The sequence below is a fragment of the Andrena cerasifolii genome, chromosome 12 (assembly GCF_050908995.1).
Source record: "Andrena cerasifolii isolate SP2316 chromosome 12, iyAndCera1_principal, whole genome shotgun sequence".
NCBI classification, from domain to species: Eukaryota; Metazoa; Arthropoda; class Insecta; order Hymenoptera; family Andrenidae; genus Andrena; species Andrena cerasifolii.
Window position 1 is genome coordinate 10,238,470 of NC_135129.1, and position 22,520 is coordinate 10,260,989.

The following is a 22,520-nucleotide window of genomic DNA, read 5'->3' on the forward strand; positions in this document are numbered from 1 at the left end:
ATAAATAGCGACTATCGATTTTACAGCCTGCCAGCAGGTCTTCCTCATGGCCTTCTATCACGATGTCAATATTTCAGGTAAAACCTCGTGAAAATAAGCCGCGGCTCTTAAAACGGAGTCGCATTACCAGTGATAATAAAAGAGATTATGGTAATTCGATCGTCTTTCACTCCTCTACCTCCGAGTCAACCATTCGCCAGCAAAATCGATGGAATTAATACCATTATTATGTACGCCTCTCGATTCTTGCACCACCGTCGGAAATAAAAAATCGATCCACAGAGATGGAATCGTGAAATTTAAGCGACAAATTCCGCGATCCCCGAGCCCCTTTCAGGACCGAGCGATTGCCACGCGAGGAGATCTTGAAAGTCAACAAAATCCGAGTATCCAGTTGCCGGAATTAACGAGAAAACGGGATGCAGAATCGAAAAATCCATTACACAAGCGGGGCGAGCCCGATATCACATTCATTCGCCCACAGCGCGTTAGCGTCCGATTCAACCTTCCTTTTCCACGTTTTTTTTACGCGAGCTTGTTAACGATGCCACGTATTTTGTCACGAACACGCCCACCATTTTCCATTTCCCTCCCATTTTTCCCTCCAGCGCTCCCCACCTTTTATTCTCGTTTCATTGTTCTTTACGATCCCCCACCCACGCAGCCTTACTTCGTTTACTATTAAGACGCTCTTTTTCCCATCCCCTGGCGCTTCTGTCTCATTACACCTTCGGCCGCCTATTCAAATATGCTGCTTGTGTTCTAGATCCCAACTATTAGGTTCGCCATTGCGCGAGTCAATACCCGATACTTTAATCGAAGAAAGGGACGGCTGCTCTTTAATCTTAACAACTGATGAAGCAGGTTTGACGACTGTTAAGCCAAGAGGAAGCTCCCTGGAATCTACTTTTAATCTTAACGAAGGCTTGCAGCTACCAGGAAGCGCGCAGAATTTTTAACAGAATTCTCAAAGGATCGCACAATCTCTCCGTTCAACGTTCATCTCATTTGCCTCGCATTTGAAAGCTGATGCCCCGGCTGTTTGCCTCTTGATTTTCGACGCCCTTCGAGGATCCTCGACGGAGCCGCGGAATCGATAACCAGGATGATCCGATAACGACGTTATGCTCGCGAAGATGCTGCAACGTTCCAGCAGAGATTCCTCGCGCAGCTATCTCCTTCTGAAATACATCCGCGAGAATTGTCCCTTCGAGGAAACGTAATTCTCTATACGTTTCCCGTTAAAGTGCGCGACGCTCGAGTCACGGGCAAGTCAATTTTTAAAAGCCTCCGCGAGGCCGAGCCCTTGCATATTTCTACGCTAAGGTTCATTAATATCAAAGTCCCGATCCCGGGGAGGTGGCCGCTACTCGACAAACAGAATCTATCGACGCGATTCCTCCAGTAGAAGAACATTTTTCACAGCTTCGGAATATCATCGCCACTGTGCGTAGCACTTAGAAAACACTTCCGCGTGGAAAGCAGCAAATGCAACGATCGCATTAACATCGCAAGGAGTTTCCCCACGGATATCACGTGTATGATATGGAAATCCATTGAAAGCATGGGAGGAAGGATCTGACAAAGTCAGATAAGCCGTGACGGTGCATTTACGCTGCTCGATGGACGTGTGTACTGGTCGGGTGGATTTTGAGCAGCTATAGCGAGCAACAGTCGCCTCCTCCTGCGAGTGCAGAAGTTGGTCCTTCCTGGCGGAAACGAGCGTATCGATGCGGGTTCCTCTCCTCGGGGCACGAATACGCTTCTCCGCTGTCTGTGTCAGGGGTCGTTGGTTTTTTTTTCTAAGATACCAGCAGGGGGAGAAGAGCGGCACGGTTTCGGAGAACGCGGCTTTCTTCGTGTCCCCCCGTCGTAGGGAAAACGATATTCTCTTTTTCGCTTCGACGATAAAATCTGGGCCACAGTGGAGGCTTCCCTTCGAGGAGCAGAGGATGCGCGACTGGAGACTCGAATAATTAAACTTGGAACAGAAATGAGACAGTTCCATTCGAGAATTTCAAATATTAATCTTAAACATTCTCCTGAAAAAGTAAAACGTTAATGTCGATTGTCACTAGGGTAAGCCAGGGCGAAGTGTCTCGCTGGAATTTAAAACATTGCCCGGTTAACGTTCGCTTCCTGCTCCTCGGCGAAGCACGTGGAAAGCTTCCGCCAAGTCGGTAGATCTCCTTAAACGACGCTTCCCGTAAAAGCTTTGCCGCCCCGATAAAAGAAACAACAAGGGCAGAGGCCTTCGAATAACAACTCGCCCCCGAGGGATCCCCTCGGAACAGGAACGCGGGGGTGATTCCGCGAACGAGCAAGACTCGCAAAGCTTTCGAAAACGTGTCGGGTTCCAACGGCCAACCCGTTTGTTTGCCGATCGAAATGCCCCTGTCGAGCCCTCTTTGTCGCCCGTCCTGATTCCCAGTCGTGGCTTCCCAGGCGAGCACGTAGCCAACGGCCGAGCGGAAGTCACGCGAGGCTCGTGAAATCTGTTGGACTCGAACACTTTTATCCCCTTTCGACTCGCCTCGCGTGTAGATTGCTCCGTACTCGCGTTCGCGCCGGTCTGCGTTCAATTATTCAAGGAAAATTCATGAGGATGCAAAGCGTCGCGCTACGCGCCCTGATGTTGCAAGGTAAATTGAGGATGGTATGCAGAAAAATACCGGGTACACGGAACTTTAGAACAATAAGGAAAGAGTCCAGAGATTTCGATAGGAGATTCAGAGATTCCTCGAGCAGAAACACGAGTCTCCAAGTCGCTCGTACGAAACCCGATTTGAAACGAAGAGGAGCACGGCAGCTTAGAAACTTGCGACGGGGTTCCGCGATGGTATTCCATGCATACTCTAAACTTTTCTCCCCGGTTATCCCGCGCGTATACGTTGGACCTCTCCAAGCACACAGGCGAAACAACGTCGTCGTTTCCCAAAAACTTTATCCCACGAACGGCCGTAAATTCCCCGCGGGACATGCCGAGCGTTTGATCCTCGACGATAAATCTCTGCCGTTATATCGGGGGCCGTTCGTCAGCGTGGGTGGTTACCGGGAATCCTCTATGATAATTATGGTAAACAACTGCGTCTGAAACCCGTGTCTTGGGGAGCTCGGCAACAATTAGGGCCGTTCCTCGTTGGACCGTCGGAGTTGCAGCGAAGGGTCTGCTTGCTCGCGTCTTAATGCTTCCGCGACTGACGCCACTATTACGACGTGTAGTTGCTGAAAGTTGAGAGCGATGGCGGCAAGTTTCTCCGTGAACGGAAGTTAGGGAGTTTTGATGTAGCACTGTGGCCTCTTCGGATGAGTTACGCTGGAAAGCAAAGGCTGAGACGAGGGTCGCCTCGAGTTTGATGGAAATCTGTTACCTTTCGGATCGGTAAAAGTCCGGAGATTATCAGAATTTCCGTATCCATGCCCCATCGTGATTCCAACCCCTCGCCAATAATATATTACCAGAGAAAGAGGACCATAGCGCGACAGTTGATGGAGAAGAAAGTAATCATTCGGATTACCAGAAAGATTCCCATAGTAGCCCCGGGACGTTCCTAAATCAAAACTATCGCAACTCCGAACGTTTCTCAACCAGGAACATTTCTCCTCGGATGATCAGCCCATTACGAGGACCGGAGGAAAAAGTTTTCCCACCAGCGGCGGCTTGTTACAAAGGAACGTTCTCCCGAGGTTATCCACCCCTGCCTGAATTTCTTCGCCGTTCCCAAAGTATTTCCGCGACGGAGAGAGGGGGCGAGAAGTTATCAGAGGGTGGATAGTGCCGTTTGTACCTCGCAGTTTCGGAATTACGCGCGAACGAACCTGTCCGGGGGCTGGAGCTGGCGATAAAGAGACGGGGAAAGAACGCCGACGGGGCCTTTCCGCTCCGAGGATCGAACTTCCGAAGCCTCTGGAACCCTCCGTGCATCGATTCGATCCCCGATCGAGCCAGTATCGTAATCGCGGGCTCTACCCTCGACGGCGACATCGTGGCTGCAGACGCTTATAATTTTCCATGCGAATCGTCCGGGAAATCGAATTTGTCGCAGAATTCCCGGGACTGCGGCATTACAGGGAATTAACGTCGCCTGAGAAACATTGTTCTGCTCCCCAAGGGTTGCAAATCATGGAATCATATTAAAGGGCGAGGGTATGCTGTAATCTTGCCTTCGGAGGAGTTTGTAATAACTGTTGTACAACGGGCCCTCGATAGCACTCGCCAAGTACCGCGATAAAACAGTATTCCGAAGCAGGAAGGTTAAAATGTTCCCTTGGTCGAATAATATGTTTCGCGATAAATTTTAAAAAAATCGTAATTTCACGGAGATGCGAGAGCAACGCAATCCCCGGCCCCATCGTTGTTAATATTTTAGAAAATACCACGCCCGCTTCATCCCTGGCGGGGATGATTCTCGGCCGTGGAGGAGGCATTCGCGTCTACCGTGGATTTACGGTTACGTATTACGAGAGGAATCCGTTCGCGCCATTTTCCCGTTTCGCGCCGCACTTTCCCGCGGCTGAATTAGATCTGTCTTGCCCGCTGGGCGCGAGAGGAGCTCGCCGAGACTGAAAGAGACAGGGGAAAAAGGAGATTCCGTGTCGAATGCGCCTGAAGCAGTTCCCGCACGAGCGGCCTCTTCGATTTTACCGAGCTCGATAAGGATTCATCGGCAACAGCCTGCCGGAGAATCAAATTTCCCTCGATCGACGTGTCTGTTCCGTTTCCTCGGGAAAGTGCTCGATAAGAACGAGTGTCTCTCGAGGAACATAATTTAGTAGATAGTGGAAACAAAATAGTTTATTTCGCATGTAAGTTTCGTTTGAATTCTCGAGAATTCTCAAGAAATATGATCTGATTTCTGATTTCTCGAGGAACAAAAAATATCGAGAAATCAGGAACACTACGCACGACTCACGCTCGCGAGAATCGTCCCGACGCGGAATTACTAATATAAGCAACTCAGCAAAATACCCGTGCTTCGGTACAGTAGGCTAATTAAGAGGAATTACTTTTGTATCTGTTCAGTAGAGAATTTCTTCCTCGCACCCACAACTTAACGTAACGTGTAAGTTCGCCACTTATCGACAGCCCCCATTGTCAGGTGGTTAATCGCCCCTTGGCGATGCGAGGGCGATCGATGTTCGCGGGAGGAGGGATCGCTTCGTCGTTCCCCTTATGAAAACAGAAGAATCCCCGGACGCACAATTAACACGTGGCGGGGGCGAGCAGGGACCTTCAGACTTGGCGTACACCCTCGAGAAGCTTCGCGTCAGCTCATCCCTTAATTGATTCTTCGATTCCCATCTCGGATTCCGGCCTGTTCACCAGACAAAGGGGCGTCTCGTTCGCTTTATTAACGCGGCAAGGTGAGGGGGCGCGGGGAGATCTGTGGAAAAGCGCGGTCGGAACGGGGTCATCCCGGTTCGGATATATAACGCGGTCACGATTCCCCGCGAACAGTTACAAGCGTGGAAACGAAATAAAACGAGCCCCTGGCCTGGATTCCGCCGTTCTCACCAACCAGCCCATGAATCGACCGATTAGAGCGCGATCCCGAATCCTCTGTGCCCTGGTCCCTATCGAGCAACGAGGCGGCTAGACAAACTGCAAATATTCTGCGTCAAAATTGTAGAACTTTTGATAGAAAGAAGATAGAGAGGAAAATATAGGAAAAGTATGCGAAAAAAGTTTTCACCTCGAAAATCTACGCCAATCTTGACATTCTCGAAGAAACTTGCGGCTTTTCCGATACAATTTGTGGTTGAAGCTTTTCCTTAAGGGGGTATACTTTTTTTATTTCGATTCCCCGTTTATTATTTATAAAGGAAAAAGGTGGATTTTTCTCTTAGAAAAATTTAACTTTACCTTTGATCTCTCACCATTTCTTTATTTTTCAAAATTTTCCAAATCGCCTTCGTTGGACGATGTGGAATCTTATTATGATTCTGCATGCAAAATTTGAAGTAAATTGGTTGAACGTAGCGCGAGTTTTTAGGGCCACCGTTTAGCCGTCTAAAATCGAGAGACTTTCGGACATGTATCCGTAACTTCCGAAAAACAATAGTTTTTTAACTGAAACTTTTTTTATAAGTAGTTCATAATACTATGTAAACATAGTTAAAAAACGGGAAATCTGCATCAAACCGTTGACTTGTAAAAAAATCCACAAAATGTATACATTTTCCGAGGGTTCAAACGGGTATACCCCCTTAACTTGTTACACATCATTTCCTATAAATTTCGCCGCGTTGAATTCAAATCTGGACGGAGAATTTCTCTTGCCCGTGAAAACTTGTTTGCCATACTCTTTCAATATTTTTCTCTTATTCTTAGCTTTAACTTCCAAAGAGATTTGCCTCTCTATCTTGTTTCTATCAAAGGTTCTACGATTTTCACACAAAAACGCCCGGTTTGTCCAACTCCGTAAATCCGCCCCGAATCCGCCGGTCAAAGTTTCCAAGGCGAATGCAAATGACCGAGGTTGGGCGCGCGAAAATGTTTCGTCACGTCGCATCGTTGGATTAAGCACAAAGCAAAGACGGATTCTACGTCTTTGTTGTCTGAGATAACAGAGCTGCGGAGGGACGGACTCGCACTCCCGTGACCTAGCCACCTCTAATCGCGAGTGACATCGCGATTAATCCTTGTCGTCGGTGGCGACTGTCTCTCAGTGTCCCGGGGATTTGCATGCTATTGTGATTCTTTGTTATCTGGGATTCGTTCCTCGAGCTTCTGTTCCCCGAGTCGGGGGTCTGTTTAATTGCATTAATTTGTACCACGCGCGAAGCATCCAGCGAAGCATCGTCGCTTTTCTTGGGATGGAAATCCTGCCGCGGCTGCGAAAATTCATTCGGAGAAACTGTTCGAACGAGAAGCTGCAGATATTGCTGGTAAATGAGAATAGCTGGCTCCCCGCGGGGGAAGCGCGGGACAGGAGACAGCGAATAGTTATTCATCGTTAACGGAAGCTAACTGAACAATGTTTCGCTTTTATTTTCCCGGGGTGGAATTTCGAGAGCAAGTGCGACGAAAAGTATTCATCTCGTAGGCTACAGTAGCTGGTATATTGCTCCCGCGAGAGCAGTCTACAATTTCGTCGAGTTTATTAAAACTTTTCGCGCAATAATTAGTCCGGCATTTGAGAAGGCTTCGGAACGTGCCTCGCTGTTCTCCCATTCTCCCGCTGAAAATGAAAATTCAATTCCATGGGAGGATAGCTCGGGGATCCCGAGAATGTAGTTTGGGGAGTTTTCAGGAACTTTTAATTCTCCCGCGGTACGCCAAACCCTCTCAATGGAAACTTTCCAAAGGATCCCGATCCCCGAGATCTTAAACGGTCCATCTCGAGGAGAGGGGTTTAAGCGCAAAGCACCGTCTAAGTAGAACGGACGCTTCCTGAACAATAATTTCGAGCTGCCTCGAGCTGTCAGGCAATGTCCGAACCGCCATCGAGCGTGGAGCGCTGATTGAATTCGAAAACTGCGGATAAAAGGATCACGGTGTCTTGTTTCCTAAACAAGGGACTGACGAACGCTGCCTCCGCAATGCCCTTGGGCACTTTCGTAATTGGAATTCGCGCTCTATTAACAGCGAATCGAAATATTCATTGCTACACTCACGCGATGCTGCAATTACGAAGTTCGCAGCATGGAAACGCGCGCATTACCGCCGCTTTGTCAATGTTGGCGTCGCGGCAAATTGAAGGCAGCTCGTTATAAGCAGATGAGATCCCGGCGCGGTATAAATGACGAGCAGGCGAGGCGTGACGGAACGCGAAAAACCGTGCGCGATAAAGTTTTATCGGCCCCGAAGTTTGCTGGATCGCGCGAATCGGGGAACGTGACGTTTCGAGCAGTGCGCCGAAGAATGTCCAAACGCGTTGCATGCACCGCGATATGTATTCCTGGAAATGATACTGAGATCCGCGACTCGAGCTCGCAGTTATGAAATTTTTCTCCAATTTCCGCTCCGCCCAGGAGCTTGCAAGTTCAATCGCGAAACGCAGGATTACTCGCGAGGCACATGCTGGCGAAATTAAAGGGAAACTTTATCCAGGACGTTTGTTGCAAACGCAATTACGATCCAGGACGAGCCGTAATGAAATGTTTCGTCCCCTCGCGTTCGTCAGCCAGAAACCCGCTCTTATCAATCACACATCCGCGCGCCGAGCTCCGACGATCATTCCGAGATTTTCAGGGCGAAGAATACGTCCCCCTTTTTCGTTCGGGTTCTCTGGTCGAATAAAAGAGGCGCAGAGGAAATCCCTTCCTTTCTGGTCCGTTGATCAAAGAGCTGGCCTACATTCGGCTCGTTCACGTTTTTAAGACGATCACAGGCTTCGAAGTGCGCTTAGAAACCATCGGAGATCCGCGGGAAGATTACTCGGCTACTTCTTCCGAGTCGCTGCCACGACTGTTCGGTATCGAAATCTCGTCGTCTGACAAAGTTGAGGGGAAACAGGGATCCAGCTTCTCTCGTTCATTCCCGAGTTTATATTTTAAGAAATATAATCCGCGAAGCAATTGTTTCTCCAGTGTATTATTTACTGGGACGTTACTGCCTCTCTTACGGACGTTTTTAACGACTTCATTTAGTGGCTGTACTTTTGAGCCACCCTCTGCGAAGCCACAGACGCTACATCACCATTACTCTCTTTATGCCTTACATAAAGTTTTTCTTGTTACGGTCCATCAGACTTTCGCAGGCGAAGGTGCACCGAAAACCTGGCAAACGTTATCCAGCTGGGGAGAGGCTCCGGGGGTGTTCGGGCGTTGCAAATAATGCCTCGGATTGGGGTCGATCCCGATGATCCCCGGATCAATTATGGCATCGGTTTACGGCGATACCGCGGAGCTATCTCGCCCGCGCTGAACAGCTTGTAAGACTTTATTAAGACGCGGAAATTTTAATGAAAAGTTCATCCCCCGGCGATCAATACAGCGGAGCATTGGAGTATTAAATGGTGTGTCAGAAGCGACGCGACTTAATGAATGTCTGTCTCGAAAAAGGGAAGCGTGGGCGCGTGTAGCCAGGCTCGATTGTTTAAAAGAAGCTCGCGTGTCGGGTTTATAATGTTCAGCGGCGCTAAACGTCCCAAGGCGAGCGTGTATCAGCCCGGCCATTCAGCCGGCAGGGAAAATGGAACTGTCATTTTCCTTATTTCCTGGTGTCACCCGACATTCTTTAATCCGCTGGTAGAGAGAGAGACCCGCCACGTGACAGGATGGATCATAATTCTTCCCTATGTGGAAATTATGCGAACGCGTGTCCCTTTCACGCCCCATCTCCATGTAACATTATCGCCCAAAATGTCCCTGACAAGAATAAGCTTTCGCCACCCCCGGGGAACCGCCCCACACAAAGGCCTGCCTAACCACTTTGATTTCCCCGTAAATAAAACGAATTCCCCCTCCGAAAAGGATGGCTCGATAACAGATATTCGTTTATTTATTTTCTCGTAAACGGGTGAGACCTATTTTACGACAGAAGGAGGTGAGAAAGGCGTAGAGGAACAGCGTCACCGCGAAACGAAACTAACAGAATACAATATAAAATAATAAAAATCACGGAGTACTGTAATTTACAATTGACTCGACGAATCTCAGCTTGAGCACACCGAACGTGGACGCAGTTCCGAAGATACGCAGCTATTTAATCGCGCCATTCCCAGCAGGTTTGCTAAGCCGAAGAGTACGATTAGATCGTCGGAGAGACGAACCTCGAACGGTGATTCCTTCGGCCCCAGAAGGCACGGAGAAAGCGGAATGTCGTCTCGTACGCGGAGGTAGAATATACACGGGTGGCAATTTTAATCGAGTACCGCTCGAGGGTCGTTCGATTGCTGGCTGTTAGAGAAATCAACGACCCGCGACCAGTGTCGTCGCACGACGTTCCCAGACGCGTTTCACGGATCAGCTGCTCGCCGTCGAACAGAAATAAAGGGAAGAGCAAGTGCATTCGCGCGGGCGGGCTTTACGCGTCAAAGCAAATTAGCTCGAGGGGGCGACGACGAGGGCGATGTCGGGGTCTGTTGGTTCTCCGTTGAAATTCCCGCCCCCTCGGGGAAAAATACGCGGGGAAAAGGGTGCTTTCTGGTCAAGTATCGATCCCCGTGCTTGTCCGACGGGGGACCACGAATATTTTCGCGATGTCACGGGATGAAAATCTTCCCTGACGCGGGACCTTCGACACCCGTGGGTGGATATCGTCGGTCGCGACGATCGATGAGGAAATTCCTGGGTCGGGGGAGGGCTTCCTTCGAAAACTAGGATATCTGTTTGCTGCGACGTTAACGGGCAACGCTTCTCTCCGAAACGAAACTGCAAACTCGTATCGAAGGGCACCTACCAAAAACGAGGGAGACAGAAAACCGTACGGGAATCTATTTCCGAACCTCTCCGCTGTATCGGTGGAACAAACAAAAGGTTAAGGATTAATCATGGGCGCGGAGTTTCCGATTCCTGGTACTCCGGATGGATTATTTGCGCGTCGAAAATAACCTCGCGTCCAGCAGGGTATAATCGGTTAATAACGAGGAATGCTCGCCATAGGATGTTGGGAATATACCCAGCTAAGAGCGTTATTTATGGACACGAGTGATAAGAGTAATCCGTCGGCGTGATGGCCGAAAAAACGCCAAACCATAAAGCCACTTGCTGGAGCACCATGGTTATACGTGCACCGAAATTAATGGAGATTCGGGGTTATTCGTATGCACATTGGGTCTTGAATAAGGCAATCTTTCTTCCAGAATATTGCCCCGCGAAACCCGTGCGATAAAACTTCCCTTATTGCCCGCCGCGGATGCACGATGGTTCGCCACCCTCTCGCGCTATACTTCTGATAACAATAGGGGGGAACTGCTGCTTTCTTCGCGGAACGCAGAGATTCGTACGCGCATCCCCAACAGACTCCGAGGAAATTATTATTCCCTTCATCTTCCTCGGAAGAATTCGTACTCCTCGAGACTTTTCTGCGAGCGTATTTCATAAACACCATCCCCCTCTGCTCTCCTGCTTGTAACAAAGCCTCGTAATAAGGATCAACTTGGTGTCTGACTTCGTTTCCATTAAACGAAACATCCGTCGCTGCGCGCAGCTCCGCGAACGTACGCAATCACTGCGTGGCGTTCGAGGCTCCGTCAAAAGTGTCAGCAACTAAATTACACGAGCCCTTGGCCAGGGAGGAACGACTGGGAAACAGATTTAACGACGCGTCGAGCAGCGTCCATTCCATCGGGCTCAACCGAGCGTGACAGTTTCCACGTTTACGTGCACACGCCGTGGCGACACACGCGCGGAATACTTGTCCCTTTTACGGCCGCGTCACGTACGTAAATGCAGCTACCGACTACGAAGGCGACCTGGCAAATGGCCTCGAGTTGTAAGTTCCGCGAAACAGATGGTGTTCATTAGACGGCACACCCTGAGCTTCGATGTCTTCTTGCACCCTATTCCTGGATGCCCTGGCGAACTAACTGCCACGAAAATCACCCTGGAGCCGCGGGGTGTTTCCACAAGACTCGTTCATTTCTCAGCTCGAAGTTCGCGATAACGTGTACGGTGGAATAATTAATCTCTGATTACAATGGTCTTGGGACTGGGTGCTGGAAGAACAGGGTGGATTCTAGCGTTCGTGGTACTCGTTGGACGTAGAATCTTCTGTGGAGCTCAAGCGAGAGCGAGGTGAAATGGGAACTATGGCTGTTTTTCGATTTCAATGAAAATCTGAAACCTCGTCGAATAAGTAATTGAACGTGGTTCGAATGTGGGAGTATCTACTGTGCGAGGGCGAAATTATAAAACAGATGTGGAAATTCCCAGCAAGAGGTGTACCTTATTTTCACCGAACACGATAAAACAGTAAACAAAATGCAGGGATGAATATGAAAATTTCGTTGCAACCGTCGAATAATAATAGCGTGCTATTTATTCGAGAGAATATTAAACTTATGCCCGTTCGTTACCTCCGTTATTGAATCATTGTGCCATCCCCGTTCCGCCTGTCAGTACGGTTAACCATCGGGGATGAAACGCTTGTAGGTATATTCATCAAAGTATTCATCCCCGTTCTGCTGCAAGAATGATTCATCCCCTCGCTAATGATACGAGTGTACCCACCTTCGCATGCTCGCGTAATTAATTGATAAACAAGGATGCCGCGCGGAAGCGTCGCGCGATATCGTTTCGCCACATTGCGCTCCCCCTCATTCTTCATTCCATCGGTGGAATTTATTTATTATGCCCACAACGTTCCTCCGCGAGCCGGTGGAAATGTAGCCTGAACTCTGCTCGGGCACGACACGTGTCACGCTATTCTGAAACGATCGATTCGATCCGCCTCGAGTCCGTCGTACATTCCCTTTGAAACGACAGCAGGAATTTCGTTTGTCGATTCATGAATTTCTACAAGGTGCCGTGAGTTCGCTGCTGCCCCGAGAGGGAAGAAGGGAAATCGTAGAGCGAAGTGTGCATGCTGCGCTTCGCACGAAATCGAATGGTCATCGAATTCCCTGCGCGCACCAGTAAATGAATACGTGCCAGTGAATGAATATTTTAATTATTAAAACCAGTGAAATAAGTTACTAAGATAAGCAGCTAATTAATTAGAGACTTCTTTTAGTCAATCGCGCTGCAAAAATAATTTTAATTTTATTGGTGTAGGTGAACACCTACACCACAAAGAGCAAAAATGAATGGAGGAGTTGCTCCGACTATAGTCAGCTGGAAATCACGAAAGTTCACGAGCACGCGACAGAAGAATTTGAAAAATAGCTTGGAACACGCGGGCACTGCAGACGCGCGTATGTACGTGCCTCGGCATTAGCTGACTCTGTCCTGATTCAGCGAAAGAGACAAGCGGCTAGACCGGCGGAAAATGTGGAAACAGAAGGCCTTGGTCGCTGACACTACAACTATTCCAATTAATCTCATTACCTGCAGCCTGGTGTCAGGCTCGGATGAAACATGTCCGAACCCAGTCGACCCACTGACTCCGCTAATTAGCACTCATTTTAATTGCAAATACGTGGCGGATTCGCGGTGTCGCGGGGACGCATCGATCTCTGGCCCGCGGGGCGGGGATTTATTTATTCCTTTGGAGCGGCGCCTTTAATGCGTCTTATCTGCCGTCGCATAATTCAAGCCGATGGCGTAATTTATTACCCCGCGGGGAAACGAATGCGGCGGGGCGATGAATATTCATCGAAATTACGATCGACCCGGGCTTTCTTCATTATCCGCGCTGTCATCGCGATCATCGCCGCTCGCCGAGCAGAAAATCGTTTGCGCCGACGAATCATTTACATTTTCGATGCCGGGAAGCTCGCTAGCGCGACGGTAAACGAACGGCTGCGGTCCTTTTAATCGAGAGTCTCCGAGCCAATTTGCTCGATCGACGGCAATTTCTCTCTTACCGCCCGCTACGCCGTTTCTCACGATCGAATGATTCGAGCAGGATCGGCGATCGAGTAGGGGAGGCCGGGGCTAAAAGTTCCGATTTCGATAAACCATAAAAATGACTGAAAAATAATGTAGTTATTCTCTTCACTATTAACTAATTTCTTGTTAAATTTATTATATCTTCTGATTTTACGCTTGTGTTTAATATATTGTAATAGGTTTCCCATAGAAAGTAATTTATTTGTGGCTGATCGAAGCGGAACTTCTTACCCCTACATGGGGCAAGTTGTTATCGCATTGGGGTAAGTTGTTACTATGATATAAGAGTTGCCTTTTAATGAAATATTTCATTTTCTAATGAAATAAAGCAGAATTTTATTAATAATGGTTATTTATGAAGGTTCGGACCAACAAAAATGTAATATCTTTAAAAGAAAACCAAAAGCGACAGTTTTTATTTATATTTACGCATAACTTCGATCGAAGTCGTGTCCCTTTCCGCCTTTCATTCATATGTTCGCATCTTAAAGCACAGCGGAAACAATTTATACATTTGCGGTAGGTCTGTGACGATAGCACCCCCAAATTCGAATTTTTGGAAACACTCAACGGCATTCGTTTGTCCATCGTTTGCCCACGTTTGCCCATAAAAAATTTTTTTTTGCCCACCCTCCAAAAAAAGTTATGAACAAAATAAAAAATTTGTCTTCATCACTCACGATGAATTCATTTCAATTTTTTAAAAGAAGGATACGAATATACCCGATCTGGCCACGTTTGCCCACTCTCAGATTTCATTTGCCCACCCTCCAGAATTTAAATACAAAATAAAAACCGCGAAAACATGGGTATAGATGAAGCGATCGCGTTAAAGTTCGATTATTCTCGAAAATATTATCAAAATCGTTCTTTCAACAGTGCAATTCGTTAGTTTAGATGTAGAAGAGATTTGCCCATCCATTAATTTCGTATGCCCACCCTTCAGAATCGAATTATTAATGAAGATAGCCAAGAAGTGCGGTACCCGTTAAAGCGATCGCGTTAAAGTTCGATTTTTCTGGAAAATATTATCAAAATCGTTCTTTCAACGATGCATATCGTTTGTCCAGATGTAGAAGAGATTTGCCCATCCATTAATTTCGTATGCCCACCCTCCAGAATCGAATTATTAATAAAGATAGCCAAGAAGTGCGGTACCCGTTGAACGGAATACCTTTCCGTTCGTTTTTTCCCGAATGAATTATCAAAATCAATTGTACTCACCGTAAAGGTTGAAGGTGTTTGGTGACATGTTATCCAAAAAATGTTGCACACACTTCTTTCTCACTTTATTGGAACGACCCTTAAATTTGTATCGCTCATCGAACACTTTACACTTTTCACACATCTGCAGCGTGTGCAGAATATCACCAGAGTGGTTTTCTAGTCATTTTTCACTAATTACCGCAATGATATCGCACAACGGAAAATAATATAATCTCACAGTTACTTCACAAACCGTAAATGAATGCACGGTCTTGCAAGAGTTGCGTCCGAACTCTGTAGACCGACTGACTTTCGTGCGTCGTTGGAAGGAATTCGAGGGTATCGCAGACATCTGTTTACGTTTCGGCACGTTCGATGACGACACGCAGCGTTGATACCCTAAAGGGTAGCAGCGCCGAGTGCCACTGCCGAAACGTAAACAGATGTCTGCGATACACTCGAATTCTTTCCAACGACGCACTTCTTGGCTACCTTTATTAATAATTCGATTCTGGAGGGTGGGCATACGAAATTAATGCATGGGCAAATCTCTTTTACATCTAAACTAATGAACTGCATCGTTGAAAGAACGATTTCGATAATATTTTCCAGAAAAATCGAACTTTAACGCGATCGCTTCAACGGGTACCGCACTTCTTGGCTATCTTTATTAATAATTCGATTCTGGAGGGTGGGCATACGAAATTAATGGATGGGCAAATCTCTTCTACATCTAAACTAACGGACTGCATCGTTGAAAGAACGATTTTGATAATATTTTCGAGAAAAATCGAACTTTAACGCGATCGCTTCACCTGTACCCTTCTTTTCGAGGTTTTTATTTTTCATTTAAATTCTGGAGGGTGGGCAAATGAAATCTGAGAGTGAGCAAACGTGGCCGGGTCGGGTACATTCGTATCCTTCTTTTAAAAAATTGAAATGCATTCATCGTGGGTGATGAAGACAAATTTTTTATTTTGTTCATAACTTTTTTCGGAGGGTGGGCAAAAAAAATTTTGTTATGGGCAAACATGGGCATACGATGAACAAACGAATGCAGTTGAGTTTTTTTAAAAAATCGAATTTGGGGGTGCTATCTTCACAGACCTATTTGCGGCGGGGCAAGTTTTTACGGTAACAACGTGCCCCAAGTCACGGTAACAACTAGCCCCTACCGACACATGTAGCAATTTCAAAGACTATTCTGCTTATACATGTATTCAAACGATAAACACTATTACACCATGTTCTTAAATGTCATTTGATCCATAAGAACGATTCAATCTATAATATCGACGTTAAATAATTGAAATAGACCAAAAAGTAATGATAGAAAAATTTTTACTTATCTGGTACGCGACTAATAGCTCCTTGCTTACAACCACACAATTCGCTGTCGCGGACGCTATTATAGTGGGCGACAGAGTGGCGTGATCAACTCACACGGAAAAAATAATTTAAAGTACAACGCTCTTTTTATTTTGAAGATAGAGCCGTCGGAGCAACTTACCCCCGGAACTTTTAGCCCCGGTCTCCCCTACACAGGTCTGATAGCCGGATTACGCGGAGTGTGAACCGGCCAGCCCGCAAATTGCTTATTTCTTCGGTAAATAGTTGGCCAATTTGCATACTACGCCGGGAGCCAGTCGCAGTGAAGTTGCCCCGAACTTCTCGCTCCCATAATTTCGCGCGCCGGGTCGCATGTGATCGAACCCTGGCAAGTTGGCTCGTACCGTGGGCATCGCCTGAATCCGTGGTAATTCGCTTTTCTCGGGTGTCAGATTCAGAGCGAGAGATCTGCTCGTGCAGCTTTCGCGCGGATAATCTGGATGAACCATTTCGCTCAAATGTTCGTCGATTTTACTTTCAGAGAGTGGACCGTCTGTTTCTAAAATGTCCACGGACATCAAGCGTAACACGTATTCGAAGATTAGGTTTCGCGGTAGAATTTACCGTGATGCTGCGAGAGTGAACAGGTTGGTTTAGAAAATTCACGGAGGAACAGCTGTCTTTAAAACAGAAGATAGCAGGTCATAAGGTCGGCTTTCAGTTCGGTTCTAATATTTACGGTTTTCCAGTCGCTCGTATTTCTCTCTAGAAACAACGAATCAACAACGGCTCGCGGAGAACTCCCCGATAGAGGTTGAACGTCGGAAAATAAGGTTTACGAGGCGCAGGGGAGTGAAGAAACGAAACGTTTTCAGATCGCTTCTAATAGACTCGCGGCTTCGCTTCTTTCTTACGACCATCCAGAGGATGCCGCGATATGGAAGGTAGGTACACCGCGGCTATCCAGAATTTATAGCCACGCGCGTGGACTTTATCCGAGACCCTTCCCACCGAGCAACCCTTGCGGAATCCTTATTCAAGAAGTTTCGTGGAGCATATTTCCACCGAAAAGCATGCAAATGCACTCTGGTGTATCGAGAGAAAAAATCTTTGACAGAGAAGTTCAGAAGGGAGGATACGACGTTCGAGAATCGAGTAATCGGCCTGACGAGGCTCTCTAAGCGTCGCTTTGAGCGAGAATATTCCCGAGGCAGCTTCGGGAGTCGGGGATCAAGAGTAACTGCGAGGGAATAAATTCACGCCTGCCGGGGTGGTGGAAAAAAATCGCCAGGCGCGAGGAGAGGGCTGGAAATCATCCGTCAGTATTCTTATCATTCTGGGAGACAACTAACGTATCGTTTGAGAAGAAAGAAGCCCTCGAAGGATTTTTCATCGGGGATAGCTACCGTCCAACAACTTTATTCGGTGTATAATTCTGCGACGAGTAAAAGCTGCTGCCACGGGTTATAGGTTTTTCGTATTTGAAAGCTTTTCTCTCTAGACATCCTTGAACGACTCGATGCTCGAGGAAAAGTACGAGTTATTCACGCTGAAGCAGAAATCCCAAGAATTTTCTTATTTGGGCTGGAGCTGTGGAGTTCGGAGATCCGAGGAAATGTTCTTGGTTATTCCTGAGTGGGAATTATATATTTTTCTCATTTCCCCCTTGTCCTATTTAAGGAGGAACGTCGCGTTTCCATTCGAGCAATTCGCGCGCGGATTCGTTTCATTTCAGCTAACGACTGTAAATCTGTCGATTAACGGAGCACGAGCGGCGTAATTCTCAATAAACGCGACAGAAAAATAACCGTCCGCATATTTTGCGACGGCCGTAAAGCAAACTCCATTTATCCCAGCCGTATTCGACAAAAGGGGAACATTTGCGCTCGAAGTTACGTGGATTTCAGTTCTGTTCCGTGCACTTTCAATTTAATTCATCCCGGCCGTCGATGAACGCAAATAACCGTGCAGCGGGGCGTTCGATGCTAAATAAAGTAATTAATGAAATTAATGGTGGTTCGACCGAATGGCCCATAATTATGCCGCGTTCAACCTCCCTGCCTCCGATCGATGGAACACTTTCATCTACGTCTTCAAGGAATCTGATGGAACATCAACGAAATTTCTGCTCTATTTAGTCGCGCTAACAATTATCAAAACGCAACCAGGCGTTTCCCTGCCTTTGCCGTAACAGGGGATCGGTACATCGAAATCCGAATTATCACGAAGACGGGTCTCCTAAGAGGAACAGGAGTGGTAATCCGTCTATAACTATCCCTTGGCGATTCATCCCTTGTCCCTTTACAATATAATGGGTAACCATGCTGCCGTGGCTTTCATAAAAACGCACAGTGCATTGGTAGGTGGAAAAAAAATTGAAAAATCATTCTTAACCTCCTTCGCCTCGTTTAGGACTCTGGTACTTAGGAGACTACCATCACCTTAATTCGCGCTCAGTTGTTTGGCGATGTCGTCGTTTTATGTTGTTATGTTTTTCTCGTTACTTTATAATTTCCGTTTTATTTGATTTTTTCTGTTTATGTTACGATATTTTATATATATTTATTGTACTGAATTGTTCAAGCTTTGTATACTAAAGGGTTCTCCCGTCGAAATAATAATAATAATAATAATAATAATAATAATAATAAAGTACTTGAAGCGTCACTCGCAATTCATGCGCGGTAGAGTTACTTTCTTCTTTTTTACTTAGACTTGCAGATAGGATTACAGTATTTAGGTCGAAAACTGATTAGTTCGAAAGTTGTGAGTTTCGCCCCGAACGTCTATATACTACGACGCACTGTGAAACGGCCCGATTATCAGTAGCCAGCAGGAAAACTGCCAGGCGGAGGCACTCCGAGCCGACGCCGACGCCTGGAAGTTACCGCGCGAAAGCGACAGCTCCATTTTCTCATCCCGCCAGGGCGATGATAAAATAAAATTCGCGCGTCCCCGGCTCCCGGGACCTTAAAAACTCGAGGTGCCAAATTCGATAGCAACTTGCCTTTTCCCCGTCGATTAAACGCGTTAGCCGCAGTCGGGGAATCGCGTGGAAGTTGCCGGCGAAAAACGAGCGTGCAATAACTCACTCAACGCCCACCTTTTTTCCCTCCACCCAGCCGACAAAGTGCTGGTGGAAGTCGGAGAAGACGATGGCTATTCGGGTTAATTAGTAATCGGGGTCGCGGCATCGTTCGCAGTGGATGGAAATAAAGTAACGCCGTGGATACGCGCGTCACGGAATCCCCGTGTTTCTTTAGCGACGAGCGACGTCCGTTCGTTGCGAGGCTTTCCCAGCGACGCGTGCTGCTTAATTACTGGGGCACGCTGCAATCGCGGAAAGGACGAACCCGAGGCAGAGGAGAAGCCGGACAGCTATGAGATCACTGGCAATTCTCAACGTCAAAGTGCACACACAGGTACCTACGTAGCGTCCGGTAAACAGAAGTTACTTAACGTTCGTACATTTCGAGTGGCTGTGATAATAAAAGTGGAGAGTTATTTATCTGACCCACTCCCATGTCCTGCTCACAGCTTTCACAGAATCAAGCTTTTATCCCAGCTGAATGCGCGGCGGTTTTTCTCTCAGCTTGCCAGAAAAAGAGTGCGAGAGATTAGAAGGGATTGAGTCGTAGGGGATTAAGATCACGTACTCGACGATCAACGGTACTTTCCCTCGACAGTTGTCTCGATCCCTCTCGATCCCAAGACTGCGCTCGCGGCGGCTCGCATCGCGATTGCATCAATATTCCTGGACGCGAGGCACTCGTGCCTCCACTTATCAAAATTCATGACAGCTGCTCGCGGAGAACACGGCTCGAGCGAGCGTCGAATTTTACCGCGCGCGGCGGAGAGCGAAGCTTCGAGATCCGCTGGAATCGTTCGCCCGTCCGCGACGTTGATTGGATTTCAGAGCGCACGGCTGTCGCGATCTCCGCGTTTACATAAGAGAAATATCTCCGTGATCAAGAGAGGAATTGCGGGACGTACGCGCGTCGAGTCGAGCTACTTTCATTAACCGGCGAGATTCATCGCCCTTTGGCGGTTCTATAATTCACTCCCAGGCAATTATAACATCCGCAATGATGTAACATAGAGCGTAAAGGTACGGTACTCTGTTCCAGCGAATCCTGGAGCTTTCAAGAAAGCCAATCGATTAACAGACCCGATCTCCTCAAAACCTTCGCTGAAATCGAATCAAGGCTCGATTGCGAGGCTCGCGTACGTCAAGACGAGTCTACCATTCTCCCCCTACGCGTGTGTTCGGGCGAAAGGCAAAGCCCGATCGAGCGTAGTCATTTAATTAAGCAAAGTTGCTGCGGAATGGCAGTCGAATTAGAGGGGATACGGGAAACGTTCGTTAAGTCTTCGCGCGACCGTCTGTGTGTACGGGGCTTCATGAATATTCAGGACAGCCGAGCCTGGAATTATTAATATCGTTGGCGAAGAGAAGACGTCCGACTGTTCAGCCGTCCGCATTGTTTGTTAATTTTGCAGGTAGAACGGAGCGTGGCATCGCCGCGAATAATGAATTCCGAAACTCGGACTGGGTATACTCGAATATCCTCCATCGAATCATCTTTGCCCGAACAAACTTTCATCCCGTTCAAATACACCGACGAGCGAAGTCGCCGTGCCTAGTCGCGACTGCGGCGTCGTTCTTGCCCAACTTCCCCGGGGATACGGGGTTCTAACCCACCCAAGACTCCAGCTAGACGCAGTGTACACGTATTCAAGATGAAGGCGGCGCGCGAGTTACGAGCAATTCGCGAAAACCGTGCCAAGATGTTCGTGGGCTCGTTAGGTCCCCTGAATGAGCGTTCTCTGGAGTTGCTTTACGACCCTGTATTTACAGCTGGGAATCGAAGAGTCACGTAGTGGAAACGAGCGTATTCTGCTGGATCCAAAGTTCCCGATAACAACACCGATCGCTGACGAAGGCCTCGATTCCAAGCGGGCTCCGCGACTAATTACAACCTCGCTATTTTATCGCACCATTAAGGGCTCAGGGAAAATCATACGTAAGTTGCGGAACTTTTTTCGGCGAAATTAGAAAATAAATGAAAATACTTTTGTTAAGTAAGAGCTCTCATTCTGCATGCCTTATGGTGCATGAAAAGAAAATTGTAACTATTTCTTTTACGCAAAGTGGCGTTGCTGGTGCCCTTCTATTCTCCGCGGCTAGCAGTAGACGCCCTGGACTTCGGCGTGGGATAATAGAATACAGCGAAGCACATAGCGATTTGTCAAGATATTGATTTTTGCGAAAATAGTGGACATTTAAAGAAACTATCAATTTTAGCCGATAAATTTGTCTAAATAAAAGTGCCTGTAGCAGAAAAAGTTTTCAATGAATCCTAAAATCCATTTGTAGTTCTGTAGATAATCTATTATAGAAGATGATATTAAAATTTCATGCGAATCGAATAAAAACTGTTCAAGCGATGCTGCTACCGAATTTGAAAAAAGTGATTTTAAGGAGCTTCCAGGGACAACACACAACTCGGCAGTGCATCGCGGAGCAACTAGGCAATCACTAGGCCCACTCTCGAGGGAAAGGGAGCTCCGGGAACTCAGCGAGTCCGAGTATCGTTTCCTGTCCGATGGGGCAGAATTCGCCCACAAAGGGGTGGCGCGTGAAAATTTTCTCGAGAGGCTGGTTAACTACTCGCGGGGGCTTGCACAACGGTTTCTTTCGCCTGGGCTGGTGCATTGAGTCGCGGCCTCGCCCAGCAATCCCAGCATCCGAGAAAGCGACACCGTTTTTCGCTCCTCCACGCCCCCGGCGTTCCCTCTGACTGTTCCGACCCGACGGGGAGGGTTGATTGAGCCCTGCCAACTTCGCCAACGACAACTTCGTAAATGCCTAACTCCGCGCTAAGTTCAGCCAGCGTGGAGGGACGCTGCGACGGAAGCCAGAGTGTCGCGCGGATAATTCCCAGGGCCAAGGACCATTCCCGTGGAAAAGTAGTCTGCGGTTATAGAGGAGCGCGCTATGTACCTACAGAAGAATCCTCCAAGAACGCTGGGAACGCGAGCAATAAAACAAAAGGAGAGCGGTACAGCGGGGAACGAGACCGAGCGACCGCGACGCTGCTTCCTCGCGTCCTTCCCTTTGTGATTTCTCGTCCTTGGACGAAAGGACGCGGACAATAAGATCCCTCGGATCATCCACGCGTCCCAGCCATCCTTCGCTCCAGGCCCCCATTGTTTTCTGTCCCGCCGGCTCGCTACACGATGGGAATAGGAAGGAAGCGACGGGGCAACTACTCACCTCTTCTCCTTTCGCTGTTGCTTCTTCTTCTTGAAGGCTTTCTTCACCCTCAGGAGCAGAAAAGCGGCGCGATCGATGGTCAGGCCCGGCGAAGCCTTGTCGCCGCTCGACATCCTGCGACCTAGTCCTCCCAACACCTGCAAACAAACGGAGGAACGACTTTTTATAAATAAGAAACGGGGCAATCTCTGTGCTTCGCGGGGGAAAAGAATATTATCGTCTGTGGTTAAGTGCCTCGAGGAATTTTTATAAATTTATCTGCTACACACGA

General features: G+C 47.7%; 1 protein-coding gene across 5 annotated transcripts in view; it reads right to left on the minus strand.

Moving 5' to 3' along the window:
- Wake (ankyrin repeat and fibronectin type III domain containing protein wide awake) overlaps window positions 1–22,520 on the minus strand; it is a 113,860-nt gene that overhangs the window by 59,015 nt on the left and 32,325 nt on the right. For all 5 annotated transcript variants that reach the window (XM_076823637.1, XM_076823632.1, XM_076823634.1 and 2 more), the window contains one exon: window positions 22,250–22,386. In XM_076823637.1, coding sequence (XP_076679752.1) covers window positions 22,250–22,386 — 137 coding nt within the window. The remainder of the gene's footprint in view (window positions 1–22,249; window positions 22,387–22,520) is intronic.